Here is a 22,630-nt window from a genome sequence, read left to right as displayed (position 1 = left end):
AATGGGGCTGGGAACATCTTGTGACAAAAGGACGTTTTCAGAAAATAATGGAGACATGTCAAAAGGTCATAGGTACCCAGGATGGAAAAAAAAAAAGGACATGATAGAGTGAAAGGCTCCCACTGACCAAATCTATCTAGGGTAACCTGAGCAATCTAATGACAGTAACTGATTATAATCCACTGAATAAAATAACAACTCAGCCATCCATACTGATAAACAAACAAATGAGTAGTATGCCAACTAATAAAGGTAGAAGGAATAATGGAGTTAGAAATCTCCCACCTGGCAACTATCATAGTAATACCTGTTGCAGGCAGTGAATTTTAAAACTGCTGTGCAAAAGTAAAATGAGGAACAGGACATTTACAGAGTTTTAAACTATATCCCTACAAGATATTTATTAACTAAAAAGCAAAAAGTAGTAACTTTCTAGTAGAGGGGCCTGAAAGATAACACGAGTGGATAAAAGAGACATTTCACCCCTCATAGAACTCATATTAGTCTTCAAACCATTAGAATCTATATGAACAACAAATTAATATCTGATACAAAATAAGTGATCAGCAAATGTTAATAGTTAGCATTTATGAATAAAATCCAAATGTACATAAAAATGTTAATGGATTATAAGAGCCTTTTATTGTTATATGTTTTCTCATTAAATATGTTGAAAATTATGTTGAAAATAATATTTTATATGACAATTGAAAATGATTTTCAAAATAGTGTTGAAAACCCAGCAACTATCATATGAATGTCTGCAAAAACCAAAAACAAAAAGGAAGAGGAACTAATACCTGACTTAAAAGGTTTAGAAACAATCAATCCAGTAAAATAATTAAAAAGCATCATATCCAGATGACATCATTCTGGCACACCAGACCACCTTTATATACCTTAACATTATGCTTTTGAGAGATAACTACATGTAAATTTTATCATCATTTGTACAGCAATATGATCAAGTACACTGTTCCTTATGTTGATCTCTAAATAAAATATACACGTATATATACATATGTGAAAAATTCCTCTAAGCATGTATAATCAGAGAAATAGTTTCTCTATGGGTGACTCAGCACCCTAACTTCTAGTTTTCCATTTATTGTATAATGATTATAAATTGGCAAAATTTTCATCTTTCTGTTTCTATTTGCTACCAGATTGCTCAGGGTTAAGTTTTAGGATTAACTGCAGTGTTTCTAGGTATTCTACATAATTATCCCCTACTTTTATTGCTTAACTCTTAACTTGTTTTAATGATTTTATTGTATTTGTGCTTTTTATTATCTGAAGACTAATTCTTTTTGGAAGGAAGCCCAGTGTAAATAATAAGCAAGAACTTCAGGACACTAGGCACTTGAGGTAGGTAGAAAACAAAGTCAACTGTGGGTGCAAAAACATGAGAAAGGGAAAGACGGAGTAAAACACAGAGTCATTTACTTCATGATTTTTCATAGATAGAATACAAATTTAAAAGTTATGCCCTCTGGATTTTGCCTTCTAAGATGGTAAGCCACATTGCACACATTAACATTCCTTTTATTTCTTTCTAGTGAGTTCTTTTGGCTTTTATTTTTAAAAATTCTGAAGACAAAGTAGAAGGGGAAAATTACTAGACAGCAATTTGTAGAAAGCAAAATTTAATAAGTACTTAATAGTATCTACTAAATGCAATTATAATGCTAGACTTTGGGGATCTTCTTCCCATACAAATATCCTTAAGATATTTCATTCAGAATTTGAAATTCATCTTAAATAAAAGAAAAATAAGAAGGAGGGAAGTTTGCTACATAAATGGAAAGAGTTAGTATGAGATTGCCAACTAAAAATTGTTACTTGCCATCTGTCTCTGCAAGGATGAGGTCACTAGCCACTGCAGTCACCAACCTTCAACACACCCTGAAAGGAGTTCAGGGTGAGATCAGTAATGAAACACTGTGCTCTGGGAAAACCTGGCAGAACAGGCCTTCAGATAGCCAGCTATTTTCAGGAGATTTTATGGGCCCAGTTTCTTACATCTTCTCATATCTAGAAAAGCAGCACTAAAATCATTAACAGAGACATCTGCTCCTCGTGACTAGCAACAACCTTCTTGTGACTAGCAGCAATCTTCTGCCAAAATATGTGCTTGACTGCATGTATCCCCTTCACCACAGTTACGTATATACTGACTACCCCCTACCTCTTTGGAGCAGTTCCTCAGAGCTATCTGAGATGCTGTCTCCCAGGCGATAGTCCTCATTTTGCCTCAAATAAAGCTTAACTCACAACTCTCATGTTATGCACTTTTTTTCAGTCGACATGATGAGGAAAACACTAAGGGTTTTGCTACCCAGGTTTTGGAGAGGCCATCCATCTCCAAAGCCAAGATAATAACATTCTAAGTAATACCACTGGTCAGAAAAAATGCCCTGTGTACTCTTTCTTTAAAACTAACTGAAAGACACAGTCCTATGAAGGACAGAAAAAATATATATAAAGAGTAGGAGTTTAAGAATAGAGAAACTGTAATATTAAAAGAACACTATAGCCAATGATACTATGAAAAAAAAGTAAAACTAATTGCTGTAAGCGCTGTATCAAAGCTGAAAGCAAAAGCATTAATTTGAAATTAAATATAAGATGCATTCATTTTCTTAGTTCAGTCTCCAAAGGCAATGGAAATGAAAGCAAAAATAAACAAATGGGACCTAATCAAACTTACAAGCTTCTATACAGCAAAGGAAACCATAAACAAAACAAAAAAGACAACCTACAGACTGGGAGAAAATATTTGCAAATATTTAATTTCAAAAATATTAATTTTTGAAATTAATTTCAAAAATATACAAACAGCTCACACAACTCAATAAGAAAAAAAGCAAAAAACCCAATCAAAAAATGGGCGGAAGACCTAAATAGACAGTTCTCCAAAGAAGACATACAGATGGCCAATAGGGACATGAAAAGATGCTCATCGTCGCTAATTATTAGAGAAATGCAAATCAAAACTACAGTCAGGTAACACCCCACACCAGTCAGAATGGCCATCATTAAAAAGTCTAAAAATAATAAACGTTGGAGAGGGTGTTGAGAAAAGGGAACCCTCTTAGACTGTTGGTGGGAATGTAAATTGGTGCAGCCATTATGGAAAACAGTATGGAGGTTGCTCAAGAAACTAAAAATAGAGTTGCAATATGATCCAGCAATCCTACTCCTGGGCATATACCCAGACATAACTATAATTCGAAAAGACACAAGCACCCCTATGTTCATAGCAGCACTATTCACAATAGCCAAGACATGGAAACAACCTAAATGTCCTATGAAGGATGAATGGAGGAAGAAGGAGTGAGATAGATACACTCACTCACACACACACACACACACACACTGGAATACTACTCAGCCATAAAAAAGAATGAAAAATGCATTTGTAGCAACATGGATGGACCTAGAGATTATCATACTAAGCAAAGTCAGTCAGAAGGTGAAAGATAAATACCATATGATATCACTTATATATGGAACCTAAAATCCAACAAAAATGAACATATCTACGAAACAGAAACAGACTCACAGACATGGAAAACAGACTTGTGGTTGCCAAGTGGGGGAGGAGTGTGTGGGAGGGAAGGATTTGGAGTTTGGGATTAACAGGAACAAACTATTATATATAGGATGGATAAACAATAAGGTCCTAGTGTATAGCACAGGGAACTATATTCAATATCCTGTGATAAACCATAATGGAAAAGAATATGAAAAAGAATATATATGTATTACTGAGTCACTTTGCTGTACAGCTGAAATTAACACAATATTGTAAATCAACTATACTTCAATAAAATAATTTTTAACATCTTTATTGGAATATAATTGCTTTACAATGTTGTGTTGGTCTCTGCTGTATAACAAAGTGAATCAGCTATATGCATATGTATATCCCCATATTGCTTCACTCTTGCATCTCCCTCCCACCCTCCTTATCCCACCCCTCTAGGTGGTCACAAATCACTGAGATGACCTCCCTGTGCAATGCAGCTGCTTCCCACTAGCTATTTTACATTTGGTAGTGTATGTAGTCAATGCTACTCTCTTAACTTTGTCCCAGTTTACACTTCCCCCTCCCCGTGTCCTCAAGACCATTCTCTACAGCTGTGTCCTTATTCCTGTCCGGCCCCTAGGTTCATCAGAACCATTTTTTTTCTTACATTCCATATATATGTATGTGTAGCATACAGTATTTGCTTCTCTCTTTCTGACTTACTTCACTCTGTATGACAGACTCTGGAACCATCCACCTCACTACAAATAACTCAATTTCGTTTCTTTTTATGGCTGAGTAATATTCCACTGTATATATGTGCCACATCTTCTTTATCCATTCATCTGTCAACAAACACTTAGGTTGCTTCCACGTCCTGGCTATTGTAAATAGTGCTGCAATGAACACTGTGGTACATGACTATTTGAATTATGGTTTTCTTGGTATATGCCAAGAAGTGGGATTGCTGGGTCATATGGTAGTTCTATTTTTAGTTTTTTAAGGAACCTCCATACTGTTCTCCATAGTGGCTGCATCAATTTACATTCCCACCAACACTTCAAGAGGGTTCCCTTTTCTCCACACCCTCTCCAGCATTTACTGTTTGTAGATTTTTTTGATGATGTCCACTCTGAGTGTTGTGAGGTGATACCTCATTGTAGTTTTGATTTGCATTTCTCTAATGGTTAGTGATGTTGAGCATCCTTTCATCTGTTCATTGGCAATCTGTATATCTTCTTTGGAGAAATGTCTGTTTAGGTCCGCTGCCCATTTTTGGATTGGGTTGTTTGTTTTTTTGATATTGAGCTGCATGAGTTGCGTGTATATTTTGGAGATTAATCCTGTGTCAGTTGCTTCATTTGCAAATATCTTCTCCCATTATAAGGGTTGTCTTTTCATCTTTTTTGTTTCCTTTGCTGTGCAGAAGCTTTTAAGTTTCATTAGGTGCCACTTGTTTATGTTTGTTTTTATTTCCATTTCTCTAGGAGGTGGGTCAAAAAGGATCTTGCTGTGATTTATGTCATAGAGTGTTCTGCCTATGTTTTCCTCTAAGAGTTTTAGAGTGTCTAGCCTTACATTTAGGTTTTTAATCCATTTTGAGTTTATTTTTGTGTATGGTGTTAGGGAGTGTTCTAATTTCATTTTTTACAGGTAGCTGTCCAGTTTTCCCAGCACTACTTATTGAAGAGGCTGTCTTTTCTCCATTGTACACTCTTGCCTCCTTTATCAAAAATAAGGTAACCATATGTGCATTGGTTTATCTCAGGGCTTTCTATCCTGTTCCATTGATCTACATTTCTGTTTTTGTGCCAGTACCATACTGTCTTGATTACTGTAGCTTTGTAGTATAGTTTGAAGTCAGGGAGCCTGATTCCTCCAGCTCTGTTTTTATTTCTCAAGATTGTTTTGGGAGAGACCTTCAAGATGGCAGAGGAGTAAGACATGGAGATCACCTTCCTCCCCACAAATACATCACAAATACATCTACATGTGAACAACTCCTACAGAACACATACTGAATGCTGGTAGAAGACCTCAGACTTCCCAAAAGGCAAGAAACTCCCCATGTACCTGGGCAGGGCAAAAGAAAAACAGAAAACACAGAGACAAAAAAATAGGGACAGGACCTGCACCTCTGGGAGGGAGCTGTGAAGGAGGAAAAGTTTCCACACACTAGGAAGCCCCTTCACAGGCAGAGACGAGTGGTGGGCTGGTGGGAAGCTTCAGGGCCATGGAGGAGAGCACAGCAATACAAGTGCAGAGGGCAAAGTGGAGGGACTTACACACAGAGGATCGGGCCTACCAGCACTCACCAGCCTGAAAGGCTTGTCTGCTCATCCGCCAAGGTGGGTGGGGGCTAGAAGCAGAGGCTTAGGCTTCAGAGTTCAGATCCCAGTAGGAGGACTGGGGTTGGCTTCATGAACACAGCCTGAAGGGGGCTACTGCACCACAGCTAGCCCGAAGGGAGTCTGGGGAAAAGTCTAAGAGGCAAGAGACCACTGTTCCATCAGAGACCCCCTGGCTCCACGTAATATCAAATGGCAAAAGCTCTCCCAGAGATCTCCATCTCAATGCTAACACCCAGCTCCACTCAACGACCAGCAAGCTGTAGTGCTGGACACCCTATGCCAAACAACTAGCAAGACAGGAACACAATCCCACCCATTAGCAGAGAGGCTGCTTAAAATCATAATAAGGTCACAGACACCCCAAAACACACCACCAGACGTGGACCTGCCCACCAGAAAGACAAGATCCAGCCTCATCCACCAAAACGCATGCACTAGTCCCCTCCACCAGGAAGCCTACACAACCCACTGAACCAACCTTAGTCACTAGGGGTAGACACCAAAAACAATGGGATCTACAAATCTGCAGCCTGTGAAAAGGAGACTCCAAACACAGTAAGTTAAGCAAAATGAGAAGACAGAGAAACACAGAGCAGATGAAGGAGCAAGGTAAAAACCCACCAGGGCAAACAAATGAAGAGGAAATAGGCAGTCTACCTGAAAAACAATTCAGAATAATGATAGTAAAGGTGATCCAAAGTCTTGGAAATAGAATGGAAAAAATACAAGAAACGTTGAACAAGGACCTAGAAGAACTAAAGAGCAAACAATGATGAACAACACAATAAATGAAATTTAAAATTCACTAGAAGGAATCAACAACAGAATAACTGAGGCAGAAGAACAGATAAGTGACCTGGAAGATAAAATAGTGGAAATAATTACTGCAAAGCACAATAAAGAATGAAAAGAATTGAGGACAGTCTCAGAGACCTCTGGGACAATTTTAAATGCACCAACATTCGAATTATAGGGGTGCAAGAAGAAGAAGAGAAAAAGAAACAGACTGAGAAAATATTTGAAGAGATTATAGCTGAAAACTTCCTTAATATGGGAAAGGAAATAGTCAAGTCCAGGAAGTGCAGAGAGTCCCATACAAGATAAAACCAAGGAGAAACACGCCAAGACACATATCAATCAAATTATCAAAAACTAAATACAAAGAAAAAATATTAAAATCAGCGAGGGAAAAACAACAACTAACATACAAGGGAATCCCCATAAGGTTAATGGCTGATCCTTCAGCAGAAACTCTGCAAGCCAGAAGGGAATGGCAGGACAAATTCAAAGTGATGAAAGGGAAAAACTTACAACCACGATTACTCTACCCAGAAAGGATCTCATTCAGATTCGACAGAGAAATTAAAAAATTTACAGACGAGCAAAAGCTAACAGAATTCAGCACCACCAAACCAGCTTTACAACAAATGCTAAAGGAACTTCTTTAGGCAGGAAACACAAGAGAAGGAAAACACCTACAATAACAAACCCAAAACAATGAAGAAAATGGGAATAGAAACATACATATCAATAATTACCTTAAGTGTAAATGGATTAAATGCTCCAACCAAAAGACGTAGACGGGCTGAATGGATACAAAAACAAGACCCGTATATATGCTGTCTACAAGAGACCCACTTCAGACCTAGGGATACATACAGACTGAAAGTGAGAGGATGGAAAAAGCTATTCCATGCAAATGGATACCAAATGAAAGCTGGAGTAGCAATTCTCATATCAGACAAAATAGACTTTAAAATAAAGACTATTACAAGAAACAAAGAAGGACACTACATAACGATCAAGGGATCAATCCAAGAAGAAGATATAACAATTGTAAATATTTATGCACCCAACATAGGAGCACCTCAATACATAAGGCAAACGCTAACAGCCATAATAGGGGAAAGCGACATTAACACAATCATAGTAGGGGACTTTAACAGCCCACTTTCACCAATGGACAGATCATCCAATATGAAAATAAATAAGGAAACACAAGCTTTAAATGATACATTAAACAAGATGGGCTTAATTGATATTTATAGAACATTCCATCCAAAAACAACAGAATACACTTTCTTCTCAAGTGCTCATGGAACATTCTCCAGGATAGATCATACCTTGGGTCGGAAATCAAGCTTTGGTAAACTTAAGAAAACTGAAATCATATCAGGTATCTTTTCCAACCACAACGCTATGAGACTAGATATCAATTACAGGAAAAAACCTGTAAACATTACAAACACATGGAGGCTAAACAATACACTAAATAACCAAGAGATTACTGAAGAAATCAAAGAGGAAATAAAAAAATACCTAGGAACAAATGCCTGTGAAAAAACGATGACCCAAAACCTATGGGATGCAGCAAAATCAATTCTATAAGAGGAAAGTATAAAGCAATACAGTTGTACCTCAAGAAACAACTCAAATAAACAACCTAACCTTATACCTAAAGCAATCAGAGAAAGAAGAACAAAAAAACCTCAAAGCTAGCAAAAGGAAAGAAATAATAAAGATCAGATCAGAAATAAACCAAAAAAATGAAGGAAACAATAGCTAAGATCAATAAAAGTAAAAGCTAGTTCTCTGAGAAGATAAACAAAATTGATAAACCATTCGCCAGACTCATGAAGAAAAAAAGGGAGAAGACTCAAATCAATAGAATTAGAAGTGAAAACGGAGAAGTAACAACTGACACTGCAGAAATACAAAGGATCATGAGAGATTACTACAAGCAACTATATGCCAATAAAATGGACAATCTGGAAGAAATGGACAAATTCTTAGAAAAAGCACAACCTTCCGAGACCGAACCAGTAAGAAATAGAAAATATAAACAGACGAATCACAAGCACTGAAATTGAGACTGTGATTAAAAATCTTCCAACAAACAAAAGCCCAGGACCAGATGGCTTCACAGGTGAATTCTATCAAACATTTAGAGAAAAGTTAACACCTATACTTCTCAAACTCTTCCAAAATATAGCAGAGGGAGGAACACTCCCAAACTCATTCTATGAGGCCACCATCACCACCAAACCAGACAAAGATGTCAAAAAGAAAGAAAACTACAGGCCAATACCACTGATGAACATAAATGAAAAAAATCTTCAACCAAGTACTAGCAAACAGAATCCAACAGCACGTTAAAAGGATCATACACCATGATCAAGTGTGGTTAATCCCAGGAATCCAAGGATTCTTCAATATACACAAATCAATTAATGTGATACACCATATTAACAAATTGAAGCAGAAAAACCATATGATTATCTCAATAGATGCAGAAAAAGCTTTTGAGAAAATTCAACACCTATTTATGATAAAAACCCTCCAGAAAGTAGGCATAGAGGAAACTTACCTCAACATAATAAAGGCCATATATGACAAACCCACAGCCAACATCGTTCTCAATGGTGAAAAACTGAAACCATTTCCTCTAAGATCAGGAACAAGACAAGGTTGTCCACTCTCACCACTATTATTCAACATAGTGTTGGAAGTTTTAGCCACAGCAATCAGAGAAGAAAAAGAAATAAAAGGAATCCAAATCGGAAAAGAAGTAAAGCTGTCACTGTTTGCAGATGACATGATACTATACATAGAGAATCCTAAAATCTATACAAAGACTCATAAATGAAAATATTCTTTACATATAGCAAAAAGAAAAAAGGGAAACAAAAATATTATTTGTTGGCAATAGTTAAATAAATTATGGTATATTCATCCAATCAAATATTATACAGCTATGATGTTTTTGAAGAATATTAATCACCTGAAAAAAGGCACCCACTTAATGTTAAATAAAAACAGCAGATACTAACCTAAATACATAGTACTAGCCCAATTACACTAAAATGTACATAAATATGCAATATATCGGTACACAGAAAAACAGTGAAGGAATTACATTAAAGTTCAACAACTCTAAATAATTACAGATTTTTATTTTTTTCTTCCAACTTCTCTGTATTTTCAAAATTCTCTAATTGAATTCTCTATAATTTAAAAAGATATTAATTCTTTCAAAAAAAACCCTAGTAAACGAGTTCGTTAGCTATATATTACATAATTTAAATGTTCAATTCCACTTACCTGTTGTCATGGTTGGACTAAACAGCCCCAGTACTGACACGCTAGAATAGGAGACCAGGTCTTTATGTAATTTCCCACTTAAATATTCTTCTGCTTCTTGGACAGACGTAATATTCACTGGGCATGAAATCCTGTTGCTGGATGAATATTTAACTATATTCAAAATTAATTTTTAAAGATACTTTTCAGCTTGTAAAAAATAAAATATACTGAACGTAGCATATTCCACAGGACAAGCACTGACAAAATAAAGACAATTAAATACTATTCTAAAGAAAAAATCAGCCTCATTAAACAAAATTTCTATCTCTTAAACAAAATTTCTATCTCCCTAAAGGTGATGGAATGTAGTAGATAGGCTCTGCTCATTAGTGTTTCCCCTGTGATCGCAATTCATACCTCCTTAACCTATCCAAAGTGTGTCAACGAAGTATGGGAATTAGAAGTTTTATAGACCTAACATTTTAAAAATCTTAGGGTGAAGCTGAATACTTACAGCTGGATAAATTTTAGGAGATCTTCAGTTCCTAGCATACCAGCATAAGATACTGGGTTCTCGCCTTCCTTGTACATCTTGACAACAGGAAATTCAGTAACATTTTGCTTGGCACATACATGAGACCAATCTGCACAGTTTACTCTAGTAAGCAGCATAGTAGAGGTGCCTAAATAAAAGGAAAATGCACATTTTACAAATGTTAATGTAGAAAACTCATTTGTTGAGAACTGACAATATTTTTTATATCCCACTCTTTTATTTAATGCTTATTGGAGTATAATGGCTTCACACTACAGTGTCAATTTCTGTTGCACAACAAAGGCAATCAGCCATATGCATACACATGTCCCCATATCTCCTCCCTCTTGAGCCTCCCTCGCACCCCTCTATGTCATCGCAAAGCACCGAGCTGATCTCCCTGTGCTATGTTGCTGCTTCCCAGCAGCCAACTATTTTATATCCGGTAGTGTATATATGTCGATGTTACTCTCACTTTGCCCCAGCTTCGCCCTCCCATTCCATGTCCACAAGTCCATTTTCTATGTCTACCTCTTTATTCCTGCCCTGTAACTAGGTTCATCAGTACCATTTTTGGGGGGGGGAGGGGGATTCCATATATACGCGTTAGCATAGGGTGTTTGTTTTTCTCCTTCTTACTTCACTCTGTATGACAGACTCTAGGTCCATCCACCTCACTACAAATAACTCAATTTTGTTCCTTTTTATGGCCGAGTAATATTCCATTGTACATATGTGTCACATCTTCTTTATCCATTCATCTGCCGATGGACACTTAGGTTGCTTCCATGGCCTGGCTATTGTAAATAGAGCTGTGATGAACACTGTGGTACATGACTCTTTTTGAATTATGGTTTTCTCAGGGTATATGCCCAGTAGTGGGATTGCTGGGTTGTATGGTAGTTCTATGTTTAGTTTTTTAAGGAATCTCCATACTGTTTTCCATAGTGGTTGTATTAATTTACATTCCCACCAACAGTGCAGAAGGGTTCCCTTTTCACCACGCCCTTTCCAGCATTTATTGTTTCTAGATTTTTTGATAACAACCATTCTGACCGGCATGAGGTGATACCTCTTTGTAGTTCTGATTTGCATTTCACTACTAATTAGTATGTTGAGCATCTTTTCATGTGCCTCTTGGCCATCTGTATGCCTTCCTTGGTGAAGTGTCAATTTAGGTCTTCTGCCCATTTTTTAACTGGATTGTTTTTTTTGATATTGAGCTCCATGAGCTGTTTGTATATTTTGGAGATGATCCTTTGTTGTTTCATTTGCAAATATTTTCTCTCTGAGGGTGGTGTTTTTTGTCCTGTGTATGGTTTCCTTGGCTGTGCAAAAGCTTTTAAGTTTAATTAAGTCCTATTTATTTATTTATTTTTATTTCTGTTACTCTAGGAGGTGGGAGAAAAAAGATCTTATGTCAAAGAGTGTTTTTCCTCTAAGAGTTTTATAGTGTCTGGTCTTACATTTGAGTCTTTAATCCATTTGGAGTTTATTTTTGTGTATGGTGTTAAGTAGTGTTCTAATTTCATTCTTTTACGTGTAGCTGTCCAGTTTTCCCAGCACTTATTGAAGAGTTTGTCTTTTCTCCATTGTATGTTCTTGCCTCCTTTGTCGTAAATTAAGTGCCCATATGTGCCTGGGTTTATCTCTGGGCATTCTATCCTGTATCATTGATCTATATTTCTGTTTTTGTGCCAGCACCATACTGTCTTTATTACTGTAGCTTTGTGGTATAGTCTGAAGTCAGATAGCCTGATTCCTCCAACTCCATTTTTGTTTCTCAAGATTGCTTTGGCTATTCGGGATCTTTTGTGTTTCCATATGAATTGTAAAATTTTTTGTTCTAATTCTGTGAAGGATTCCATTGGTAGTTTGATAGGGATTGCACTGAATTTGTAGATTGCTTTGAGTAGTATAGTCATTTTCACAATATTGAATCTTCTAATCTAAGAACATGGTATATTTCTCCATCTGTTTATGTCATCTTTGATTTCTTTCAGCATTGTTTTATAGTTTCTAAGTACAAGTCTTTTGCCTCCTTAGGCAGGTCTATTCCTAGGTATTTTATTCTTTTTGTCGCAGTGGTAAATGGGAGTGTTTCCTTAATTTCTCTGATTTTTCATTGTTGGTGTATAGGAATGCCAGAGTTTCCTGTGCATTAATTTTGTGTCCTGCAACCTTACCAAGTTCATTGATTAGTTCTAGTAGTTTTCTGGTGGCATCTTTAGGATCTTCTATGAATATTATCATGTCATTGGCAAACAGTGATGGTTTTACTTCTTCTTTTCCAATTTGTATTCCTTTTATTTCTTTTTTCTTCTCTGATTGCTGTGGCAAGGACTTCCAAAACTATGTTGAATAATAGTGGCAAGAGTGGACATCCTTGTCTTTTTCCTGATCTTAGTGGAAATGCTTTCAGTTTTCTACCATTGAGTATGATGCTTGCTGTGGGTTTGTCATATATGGTCTTTATTATGTTGAGGTAGGTTCCCTCTATGCCCATTTTCTGGAGAGTTTTATCATAAATCGATGTTGAATTTTGTCAAAAGCTTCTCCTGCATCTATTGAGATAATCATATGGTTTTTATTCCTGAATTTGTTAACGTGGTGTATCACATTGATTGATTTGCATATACTGAAGAATCCTTGCATCCCTGGGATAAATCCCACTTGATCATGGTGTACAATCCTTTTAATGTGCTGTTGGATTCTGTTTGCTAGTATTTTGTTCAGGATTTTTGCATCTATGTTCATCAGTGATATTGGTCTTTAATTTTCCTTTTTTTGTGATATCTTTTTCTGGCTTTGGTATCAGGGTGATGTGCTTTGTAGAATGAATTTGGGAGTGTTTCTTCCTCTGCGATTTTTTGGAAGAGTTTGAAAAGGATGAGTGTTAGCTCTTCTCTAAATGTTTGATAGAATTCTCCTGTGAAGCCATCTGGTCCTGGACTTCTGTTTGTTGGAAGATTTTAAATTCTGGTTTCAATTTCATTACTTGTGATAGGTCTGTTTATACTTTTAATTCTTCCTGGTTCCATCTTGGAAAGTTTTGTCCATTTGTCCAAGAATTTGTCCATTTCTTTGTGGTTGTCCATTTTATTCGAGTATAGTTGTTTTTAGTAGTCTCTTAAATCCTTTGTATTTCTGCAATGTCAGTTGTGATTTCTCCTTTTACATTTTTAATTTTATTGATTTGAGCCCTCTTCCTTTTTTTCTTGATGAGTCTGGCTAAGGGTTTATCAATTTTGTTATCTTCTCAAAGAACAAGCTTTTAGTTTTATTGATCTTTGCTATTGTTGTCTTTGTTTCTGTTTCATTTATTTCTGCTCTGATCTTTATGATTTCTTTCCTTCTACTGACTTTGGGTTTTCTTTGTTCTTCTTTCTCTAGTTGTTTTAAGTGTAGGGTTAGATTGTTTATTTGACAATTTTCTTGTGTCTTGAGGTGAGATTGTATTGCTATAAACTTCCCTCTTAGAACTGCTTTTACTGCATCTCATAGGTTTGGGGTCATTGTGATTTCATCAACATTTGTTTCTATGTATTTTTTTTATTTCTTCTTTGATTTCTTCAGTGATTTCTTGGTTATTTAGTAGTGCACTGTTTAGCCTCCATGTATTTGTGTTTTTTACAGGTTTTTTTCCTGTAATTGATTTCCAATCTCATAGCGTTGTGGTCAGAAAAGTTGCATAATACAATTTCGATTTTCTTAAATTTTCCAAGGCTTGATTTGTGACCCAAGATGTGATCTATCCTGGAGAATGTTCCATGTGCACTTGAGAAGAAGTGTATTCTGACACTTTTGGGTGAAATGATCTATAAGTATCAATTAGATCTATCTGGTCTATTGTGTCATTTAAAGCTTGTGTTTCATTATTTATTTTCTGTCTGGATGATCTATCCATTGGTGTAAGTAGGGTGTTAAAATCCCCTACTATTATTGTGTTACTGTTGATTTCTCCTTTCATGGTTGTTAGCATTTTCCTTATGTATTGAGGTGCTCCTATGTTGGGTACATAAATTTTTATAACTGTTATATCTTCTTCTTGGATTGATCCTTTGATCATTATGAAGTGTCCCTCCTTATCTCTTATAACAGTCTTCATTTTAAAGTCTATTTTATCTGATATGAGTATTGCTACTCCAGCTTTCTTTTGATTTCCATTTGCATGGAATATCTTTTTCCATCCCTTCACTTTCAGTCTGTATGTGTCTCTAGGTCTGAAGTGGGTCTCCTGTAGACAGCATATATATGGGTCTTGTTTTTGTATCCATTCAACCAGTCTGTGTCTTTTGGTTGGCAGTTAATCCATTTACATTCAAGGCTACTATCGATATGTATGTTCCTATTACCATTTTCTTAATTGTTTTGGGTTTCTTTTTGTGGGTCTTTTTCTTCTCTTGTGTTTCCCACTTAGAGAAGTTTCTTTCGCATTTATTGTAAAGCTGGTTTGGTGATACTGAATTCTCTTACCTTTTGCTTATCTGAAAAGCTTTTGACTTCTCCATCAAATCTGAATGAGATCCTTGCTAGGTAGAGTAATCTTGTTGGTAGGTTTTTCTCTTTCATTACTTTTAAGTATATCCTGCCATTCCCTTCTGGCCTGCAGAGTTTCTGCTGAAAAATCAGCTGGTAACCTTATGGGGATTCCTTTGTATGTTATTTTTTGTTTTACCCTTGATGCTACTTTTTTCTTTGAATTTTTGTTGGTTTAATATATGTATTGGTGTGTTTTTCCTAGAGTTTATCCTGTATGGGATTCTCTGTGCTTCCTGGACTTGATTGACTATTTCCTTTCCCATGTTAGGGAACTTTTCAACTATAATCTCTTCAAATATTTTCTCAGACCCTTTCTTTTTCTCTTCTTCTTCTGGGACCCCAGTAATTCGAATGTTGGTGCGTCTCGTGTTGTCCCAGAGGTCTCTGAGGTTGTCTTCAATTCTTTTCATTCTTTTTTCTTTTTTCTACTCCTCAGCAGTTATTTCCACCATGTTGTCTTCCAGCTCACTTATTCGTTCTTCTGCCTCCGTTATTCTGTTATTGATTCCTTCTAGTGTATTTTTCTTGTGTTGTTCATCTCTGTTGTTTGTTCTTTACTTCTTCCAGATCTTTGTTAAACATTTCCTGTATTTTCTCAATCCATGCCTCCATTCTATTTCTGACATTCTGGATCATCTTTATATCATTACTATAAATTGGTGCTGAGATGGGGACCTCCTTGAGACCTCACTCTGATGAATATTCCCTGGGATCTGAGGTTCTCTGTTAGTCCAGTGGTTTGGACTCAGAGCTCCCACTGCAGGAGCTACGGCCAGACCCCGGGCTTGTGAACCAGGATCCTGCAAGCTGCCGGTTCACTTTGGGGTTCCTTCCATCTCCTTGGGGATCAGAGTCCCCCACCAGCAGCTGGCAGGCGCCCTAGTTGTGGGGAGACACTATCTCTGCATCTTCCCACCTCACCATCTTGACCCCACCTCTATATCCCATTCTTATTACAACTTCTCAGCAGCATGAAACACTCCAGCTGAAACACTCTCTTCCCTTGATTTTCTGCAGCACCTTCCTCTATTGGCTCCCATCCCCACACCTGACTCTCTAGCTGCTCCATTTTGGTCCCTCTTGCAGGCTCTTCTGCCAGTGGAGTCAGGAGTTCCCCCAAGGCTCAGTTTAAGCTGCTTTCTCTTCTTGTTCTACCCTCTCTTCTAGACAATCTCAATAATCATCGACAATCTAATGAATCCTAAATTTATAGCTTTGGCCCAGGCTCATCCTTTAAAGTTCCAGACCAATGTATTCTTACTGCCTTCTCTAGTTCCCTTTGAACGGAAACATCCTCAAACTCAAGATGTCTAAAACAAATATGGTTTCTTTCCTCTGAATAGTAGTGAATGTTGCCATCTTTGTATAACTCGGAAAACAAAGTACCATTTCTTGCGCCTCCCCATTCCTAAACTCCACAGGTCTAATCACATCAATCAGCATGCCCTTCAATTTTACCACCTGAATTTTAAATACCTCTTATATCTGTCCCTCTCTCTTCACTGCCACCATTTATCATTTCTCCTAATTTATCTCCCTGAATTCGATATGTCTCTACACTGAAGCTAGAGATATCTTTTCAAAACTCAAATCTACTTTGCTACCAGCCCACACCCACCAGTTTCTGCAGTCAGGTCTTTTCACCCCTTCAGATCTCTGCACGTGTGACCACTTCAAGGAAGCCTCCTCTGACACCCTGATCTGCATCAGATTCCTATGCTCTTAGAGGACCAAGCTCTTTTCCCTATCTCATCATGTAATTATGTACTCATCTGTGTTGTTGTACGATTAGAGCTCCCTGAGAGTAGGGACTGTGTCTGTTTTCCTTGTCACTGGTTTTCCAGCACCCAGAGTGGTCCTTGAACATGAAACACCTTAAATATGTGTGTGAATAAACTAACACATGGAATTCATTTAGGGCTTCACATACCCATCCTGTCTAAATATTATAATTTCTTATTTACTTATTTAAAATATTATAATCTCTTCTCAGCCCAAGAAAACACATCATAGTGGAATTCCAAAGAGAAATTTCTACTTGTTCTATACTAATACAGTTGACCCTTGAATAACACAGGTTTCAACTGTGCAGGTCCACTTATATGTGGGTTTTTCTCAATAGTAAATATTACAGTACTACACATTCCATGGTTGGATGAATCCATGGATATGGAACCTCAGATATGGTGCAACCATGTATACAGAGGGCCAAATCTGTTATTCTTGGATTTTCTACTGCACAGAGGGTCAACATCCCTAATCCTTGTGTTGTTTAAGTCAACTGTGTATGGAAGGCCCTCCAAAATGTGTAACTAATTAGGTGAAGAGATATCAAAAAACAAATGACAAAGCACCACACAACTCAGCTAGTGAAAGAATAAATTCTAATAAAAGGAAACTTTAATATAATATTAGATCAAAGAAGGAATCTTTGTGTATCAATATAGGTTATATTCTACTTTAAGATGTTATCTACCCTTATGACTAAAATTGTGAAATGCAGTATTTTAATATCTTATTGCCAAAAGTTTTAATACTGAAACTTCTTTCTTACATTTTAAATGATCCTAGATTATATCTCATAGATGCAATAACTTACTACCTTAGATTTAGTGTTAGCAATCTGTTTGATAATATAGGCAGGGTCTAGTCTGTCTTATTCACCACTATAAACCTGCTGCCTAGTACAATGTCTGTTACCTATTATGTGCCCAATAAAAAATTTGTGAAATGTGCCCTGATATTTCTTCGTGAACAAATTTTCAATGTTTACACTAAAGTATATTAATACCTAAATATTATATGTGCATATAGACAAAAATAAATTCTTATTCCTTGTAAAGCTGGATCTACTCTATAAGGTTCTCTTACCCTTTATTTTAATCATTTAGTCAATAAATATCTAGTGGTGCTTGTACTGGTGCTTGTTCAGACAATATCATATTATGTACTGCCACCCAAGGATGGAACATGGTGTTATTACAAATGTAGTTCTTTCCCTTCAATAAGCATCCTCAATGGGTCTACTGCTAAAAATGTTATTATTCCTTTGTCCAAGTTGAAAACTTTGATGTTATCTTTAAAACTGGAAAAAGAATATTGATACATATCATTAAAAGTTATAAGGCTACTTATACTGAAGTTATCACATTTTTATTTTCTTTCCTGTAAAATGGTTTCAACACTTAATCATGTTTCAAATGGAAATAGTCTAATATTCTAAGATGACTGTAGTATTACATTCCACATACTTTATCAATGCAGCAATTCCAAATAGGGGTCTTAATTTAAAAGAAAAACAAAACAAAACAGACTCTCTTAGCTACAGATACTATGTAATTATAAAAACTTGACATTTGCTGCCACCTTGTGACTGAGTATAAAATATTCTCCATCCTCTTGTACTAAGAGATAAAAAGTGGCTTTTTCCCAAGTCAATATGAGAGATTACAGGACTAAAGGACCAAAGTATTACAATATTTTCCCAATTTACAAAATTACAGTATAGGCTTCACCATAGACACAAAACACTATTGTTACATATAGTATGCATTTCTATATTAAGCCTCATGAACTTCCAAAACAATCCATTTATCTGATATCTAATTACTAACAGGATTGTTATTCATAAAGAACATACTAATCAAAAAAGGAATCAAGCCCTTGGGTTGGTTATCTGCTTTTTTATTCTACAAACACATACAACTAAGAGTCCTTGCATTGAGGGGTCACATCTTTATTTGGTCATTAACAGAGAAGAAAGTAAGAGAATCTTTTTCCATTTTCATTTGGTATCTAACCAAATGGGCTGGGGAGGGGGGAATAATTCTATTATTCAGGGACATTATCCAATTACTATTTCATTGTGGTTTATATTTTCCCCCTTTTTCTTTCTTCTAATTATTTACCAATAAGGCTGGAAAACCTAAGAGAAGAAACTTAAATCTGTCTATAAATTGCCACCATAAAGGAGAATCTAAAAGAGAATGACAAGATTGCTTTAAAAAAAAAAAGTTAAGGGGCTTCCCTGGTGGCGCAGTGGTTGAGAGTCCGCCTGCCAATGCAGGGGACACGGGTTCGTGCCCCGTTTCGGGAGGATCCCACATGCCACGGAGCAGCTGGGCCCGTGAGCCATGGCCACTGAGCCTGCGCGTCCGGAGTCTGTGCTCCGCAACAGGAGAGGCCACAACAGTGAGAGGCCCGCGTACCGCAAAAAAAAAAAAAAAGTTAGGGATCACAGTATCTATAGACTTAATCATCTCTTCACTTGGGGAATGAAATAATCAAAAGTTGGATCAAATGTGGTTGGGAAATGAATGGAAGAGAAATGGTTCAAAAATGATTTTTTATACCTCTGATGTTTTTATTACTGTAGAACATGTTGCGTTTAGGATTGACTTTCTGGAATCAATTTCTTGAGTTCACAAAAGTCCCCAATATATAAGTTGTATATCAGTACACATTTTCCACTAAATAAAACAAAATTTATGAAACTCTACTACATTTGCTTAATCATTTACTCAACAACTATTAAACACCAGATATTCTGTAATGTAATGCAATGCACCAAGTCCAGTGAGCCAAGTATAAGACACAGTCTCCACCCATAAGGAACTTACTAAATAATGAAAGAGCCTGTAAGCTAGTGCCTCAAAACTAAATGGTGGATGCATTCCTGGAGTAGCCAAGAAAAAGCCTATTTAGCCATAATAGCTTTTATTAACAAGAAAAACAGAGTAGGAGGAAATCATATTAAAGAAACAAAGCATGATATATTCTGTCTTATTCAAGTGATTACAAAACATTATACTTACCTAAGCCAACACTATCTGTCTCTTACTAATGCTAAGAGGCCTCCCTACTCCTCCTTTTTTCTTTGCTGGGATGGTGGCATAGACATTTTGAGTTCATTCCTTGGATTCTTATTTGTCTACCACTGAATCAGGTTTCATAGAATAGTTAAAATAAAAAGATCCTGGCTATTAAAAAATATCCTAACCGTATAGCTTCAAGAACACTGGTATCTTAGTTCCTTCATTAGGATGTGGTCTTATCTATCAAATTTTTATTTAAAAGTATTTAGTATATATAGTATTTAGTATATATTTAATAATATTTAACAGTAACTGGCACAGAGTAGGCACTCAATAAATGTTTGCTGAATGACTGAATTCAGCCAAAAAGATTACTGGATTAACTATGTAGCTACAAGACAGTTTTATGAAGACAATCAAAGTGAATGCTTCTGAGAGTTCTGAAACTCTGAAACTCTACATCTTTAGCATGACACAGTTATACAAATAGCTATGGCTCAAAATCAGGAAAATAAGCATGCATACCACAGTATACCTTTCAACTTAATTGCCACATCGATGTAGGACTGCAGAAATGCCATGGATACTGCCTGCCCTACATTAAAATAAAAAATTAAACAGATATTACAATGTACATATCTCTAAAGCAGTGGTCCCCAACCTTTTTGGCGCCAGGAACTGGTTTCGTGGAAGACAATTTTTCCACGGACTAGAGGGTGAGGGGATAGTTTCGGGATGATTCAAGCACATTACATTTATTGTGCATTTTATTTCCCTTATTATTACATTGTAATATATAATGAAATAATTATACAACTCACCACAATGCTGACAGGAGGCAGAGCTCAGGCAGTAATGCGAGCAATGGAGAGTGGCTATAAATACAGATGAAGCTTCGCCAGCTTGCCTGCTGCTCACCTCCTGCCGTGTGGCCCGGTTCCTAACAGGCCACAGACCAGTACCGGTCCATGGCCCGGGGGTTGGGGACCCCTGCTCTAAAGCATCCATACTTATATATAATGAACATATAGATTTATGGGGTTTCCCCAAATTGTTATTTATTAATAAGAAATATCCTAGTATGCAGTAGTCAATATTGTTCAAACATTTAAGAGGGTTTCTGCGTTCATACTGCAAGGAGTATACTTGAACAGCTATTGTTTGAGGATAAAAGCAATATAGTGCCTATAAATCTATAATAACTGTTAATCAGTCGTTAGCTTGAATAACAATAATTTTTCTAAATTAGTAAGCTTAACATCTAGTTTAATCATTAACCTTCAATTTGTAAGTCAGATATATATAATCAGTTTTACAACCCCAGAATCAGCTAGAAGTAAATATTTCAAAGTGTGGAACATATGAAAATTATGTCACTTTACAATGTGCAGTAACAGAATGCAAAAATAAAATCTGCCTACTTTAAATGCCCTAATATGCAATATAGTAGTCACCTCTAAAGACTCATACTCACAACCAGCATAGAAAAGCACTATGCTGTCAGAAGCTGTTACTGTCGCATTAAATGTCTCTTCTGTTAGTTCCACTGTGAGCTCCAAAGGTAACTGTCTCTTCCTGTCTCTGTAAACAGTTTCTGCCACTTCATCATCTTGAATATCTAAAATGTTTGAAGAGAAATTAATATAAATATAAATGTATAATTTAAAAAATTTAAGCTCTTCTCCCAGGCAAGCATGTGAAAATTTGGTATTTTATAAAAACTTTTGAATTCATACAATCTTAATATTTAAAATGCATGATATTAAGAAAACTTTCCAGTTGTCTGGCTTCCTATCTTAAATGACTCTCAGATGCTTCCTGACCCAGAAAGTGTCAAGTTTTAGTCAATTCCAAAAGGCGTTAAACTTGTCAAGAAATAATATAAATATTGCTCTTTTATTTCTAATCAACATATTAATTTATAAGCCAAAAAAGTCCTACCATACATATTTGACAGTGTTTCTTTAGCTTCTACTACATGCCAAGCACTGTGACAGACATTAAGGAAAGTAGTAAACAAAGCAGACATAGTCCCTGACCACACAGAGCCTCAATCTATGGAAAAGTCAGTCAATAAACTGATCACAAAATAAATATATAACTATAAATGTGATCAGTTTAAGAGGAAAGGTTAAATACACAGTGAGAGATATTAACAGGGAGATTTAGATTGGGAGATCCAAAGTCCACCAGATAAAGAATCAATAAAAGGATGTTTTAGGCAAAGGGAAAACACATGCAAAGCTCTGAGAAATAAGAGCTAAGCATATTCTAGGTACTGAGGGAAGGCAAATTTGACTAAAACAAGATGGCCTGAAGAAATAACATGAGAAAACTCTAGGCTAGACAGTAGCTGGATTATAAGAGGCCATATAAGCCAAGAATTTTGGATTTTATTCTAAGTGTATTGAGTTAAGGGTGGATTCTGAATATGTAAAAAACTTTCATTAACCACAATATATAGAAATATTGAATCATTATGGTGTACAACTAAAACTAACATGTTACATGTCAATTAAATCTTAAAAAAAAAAAACAAAACTTTAAGATAGACAGATAGATCCATCCACCCAGCCATTCATCCATCCATCAAAGTATGTGGTAAAAAAATAAAAAACACATTATGAACTCACAAATATCCTACTGGAATTTATATAGATTGTATAACACTGGAGGGACATCTAACTTGATAAGAGAGACAAGCTTCCTAGAAGAATTGACACAAGCTGAACATTAAAAGAAAAATAAAACTTAGGCAGGCAGCAGAGGCATA

At 36.2% G+C, this 22,630-nt stretch overlaps 1 protein-coding gene across 1 annotated transcript in view; it reads right to left on the bottom strand.

Annotated features, from left to right (window-relative positions):
- Window positions 1-22,630, bottom strand: part of TXNDC16 (thioredoxin domain containing 16) — a 103,947-nt gene that overhangs the window by 23,399 nt on the left and 57,918 nt on the right. Inside the window, exons 11-14 of the mRNA XM_065871954.1 lie at window positions 21,332-21,475; window positions 20,393-20,452; window positions 10,481-10,649; window positions 9,985-10,121 (exon numbers count right to left, since the gene is read on the bottom strand). Of these exons, the coding sequence (XP_065728026.1) occupies window positions 9,985-10,121; window positions 10,481-10,649; window positions 20,393-20,452; window positions 21,332-21,475 (510 nt within the window). The remainder of the gene's footprint in view (window positions 1-9,984; window positions 10,122-10,480; window positions 10,650-20,392; window positions 20,453-21,331; window positions 21,476-22,630) is intronic.

This window comes from Phocoena phocoena, chromosome 2, assembly GCF_963924675.1.
Source record: "Phocoena phocoena chromosome 2, mPhoPho1.1, whole genome shotgun sequence".
Taxonomy (NCBI): Eukaryota; Metazoa; Chordata; class Mammalia; order Artiodactyla; family Phocoenidae; genus Phocoena; species Phocoena phocoena.
This window is presented reverse-complemented; position numbering and strand designations above follow the sequence as displayed.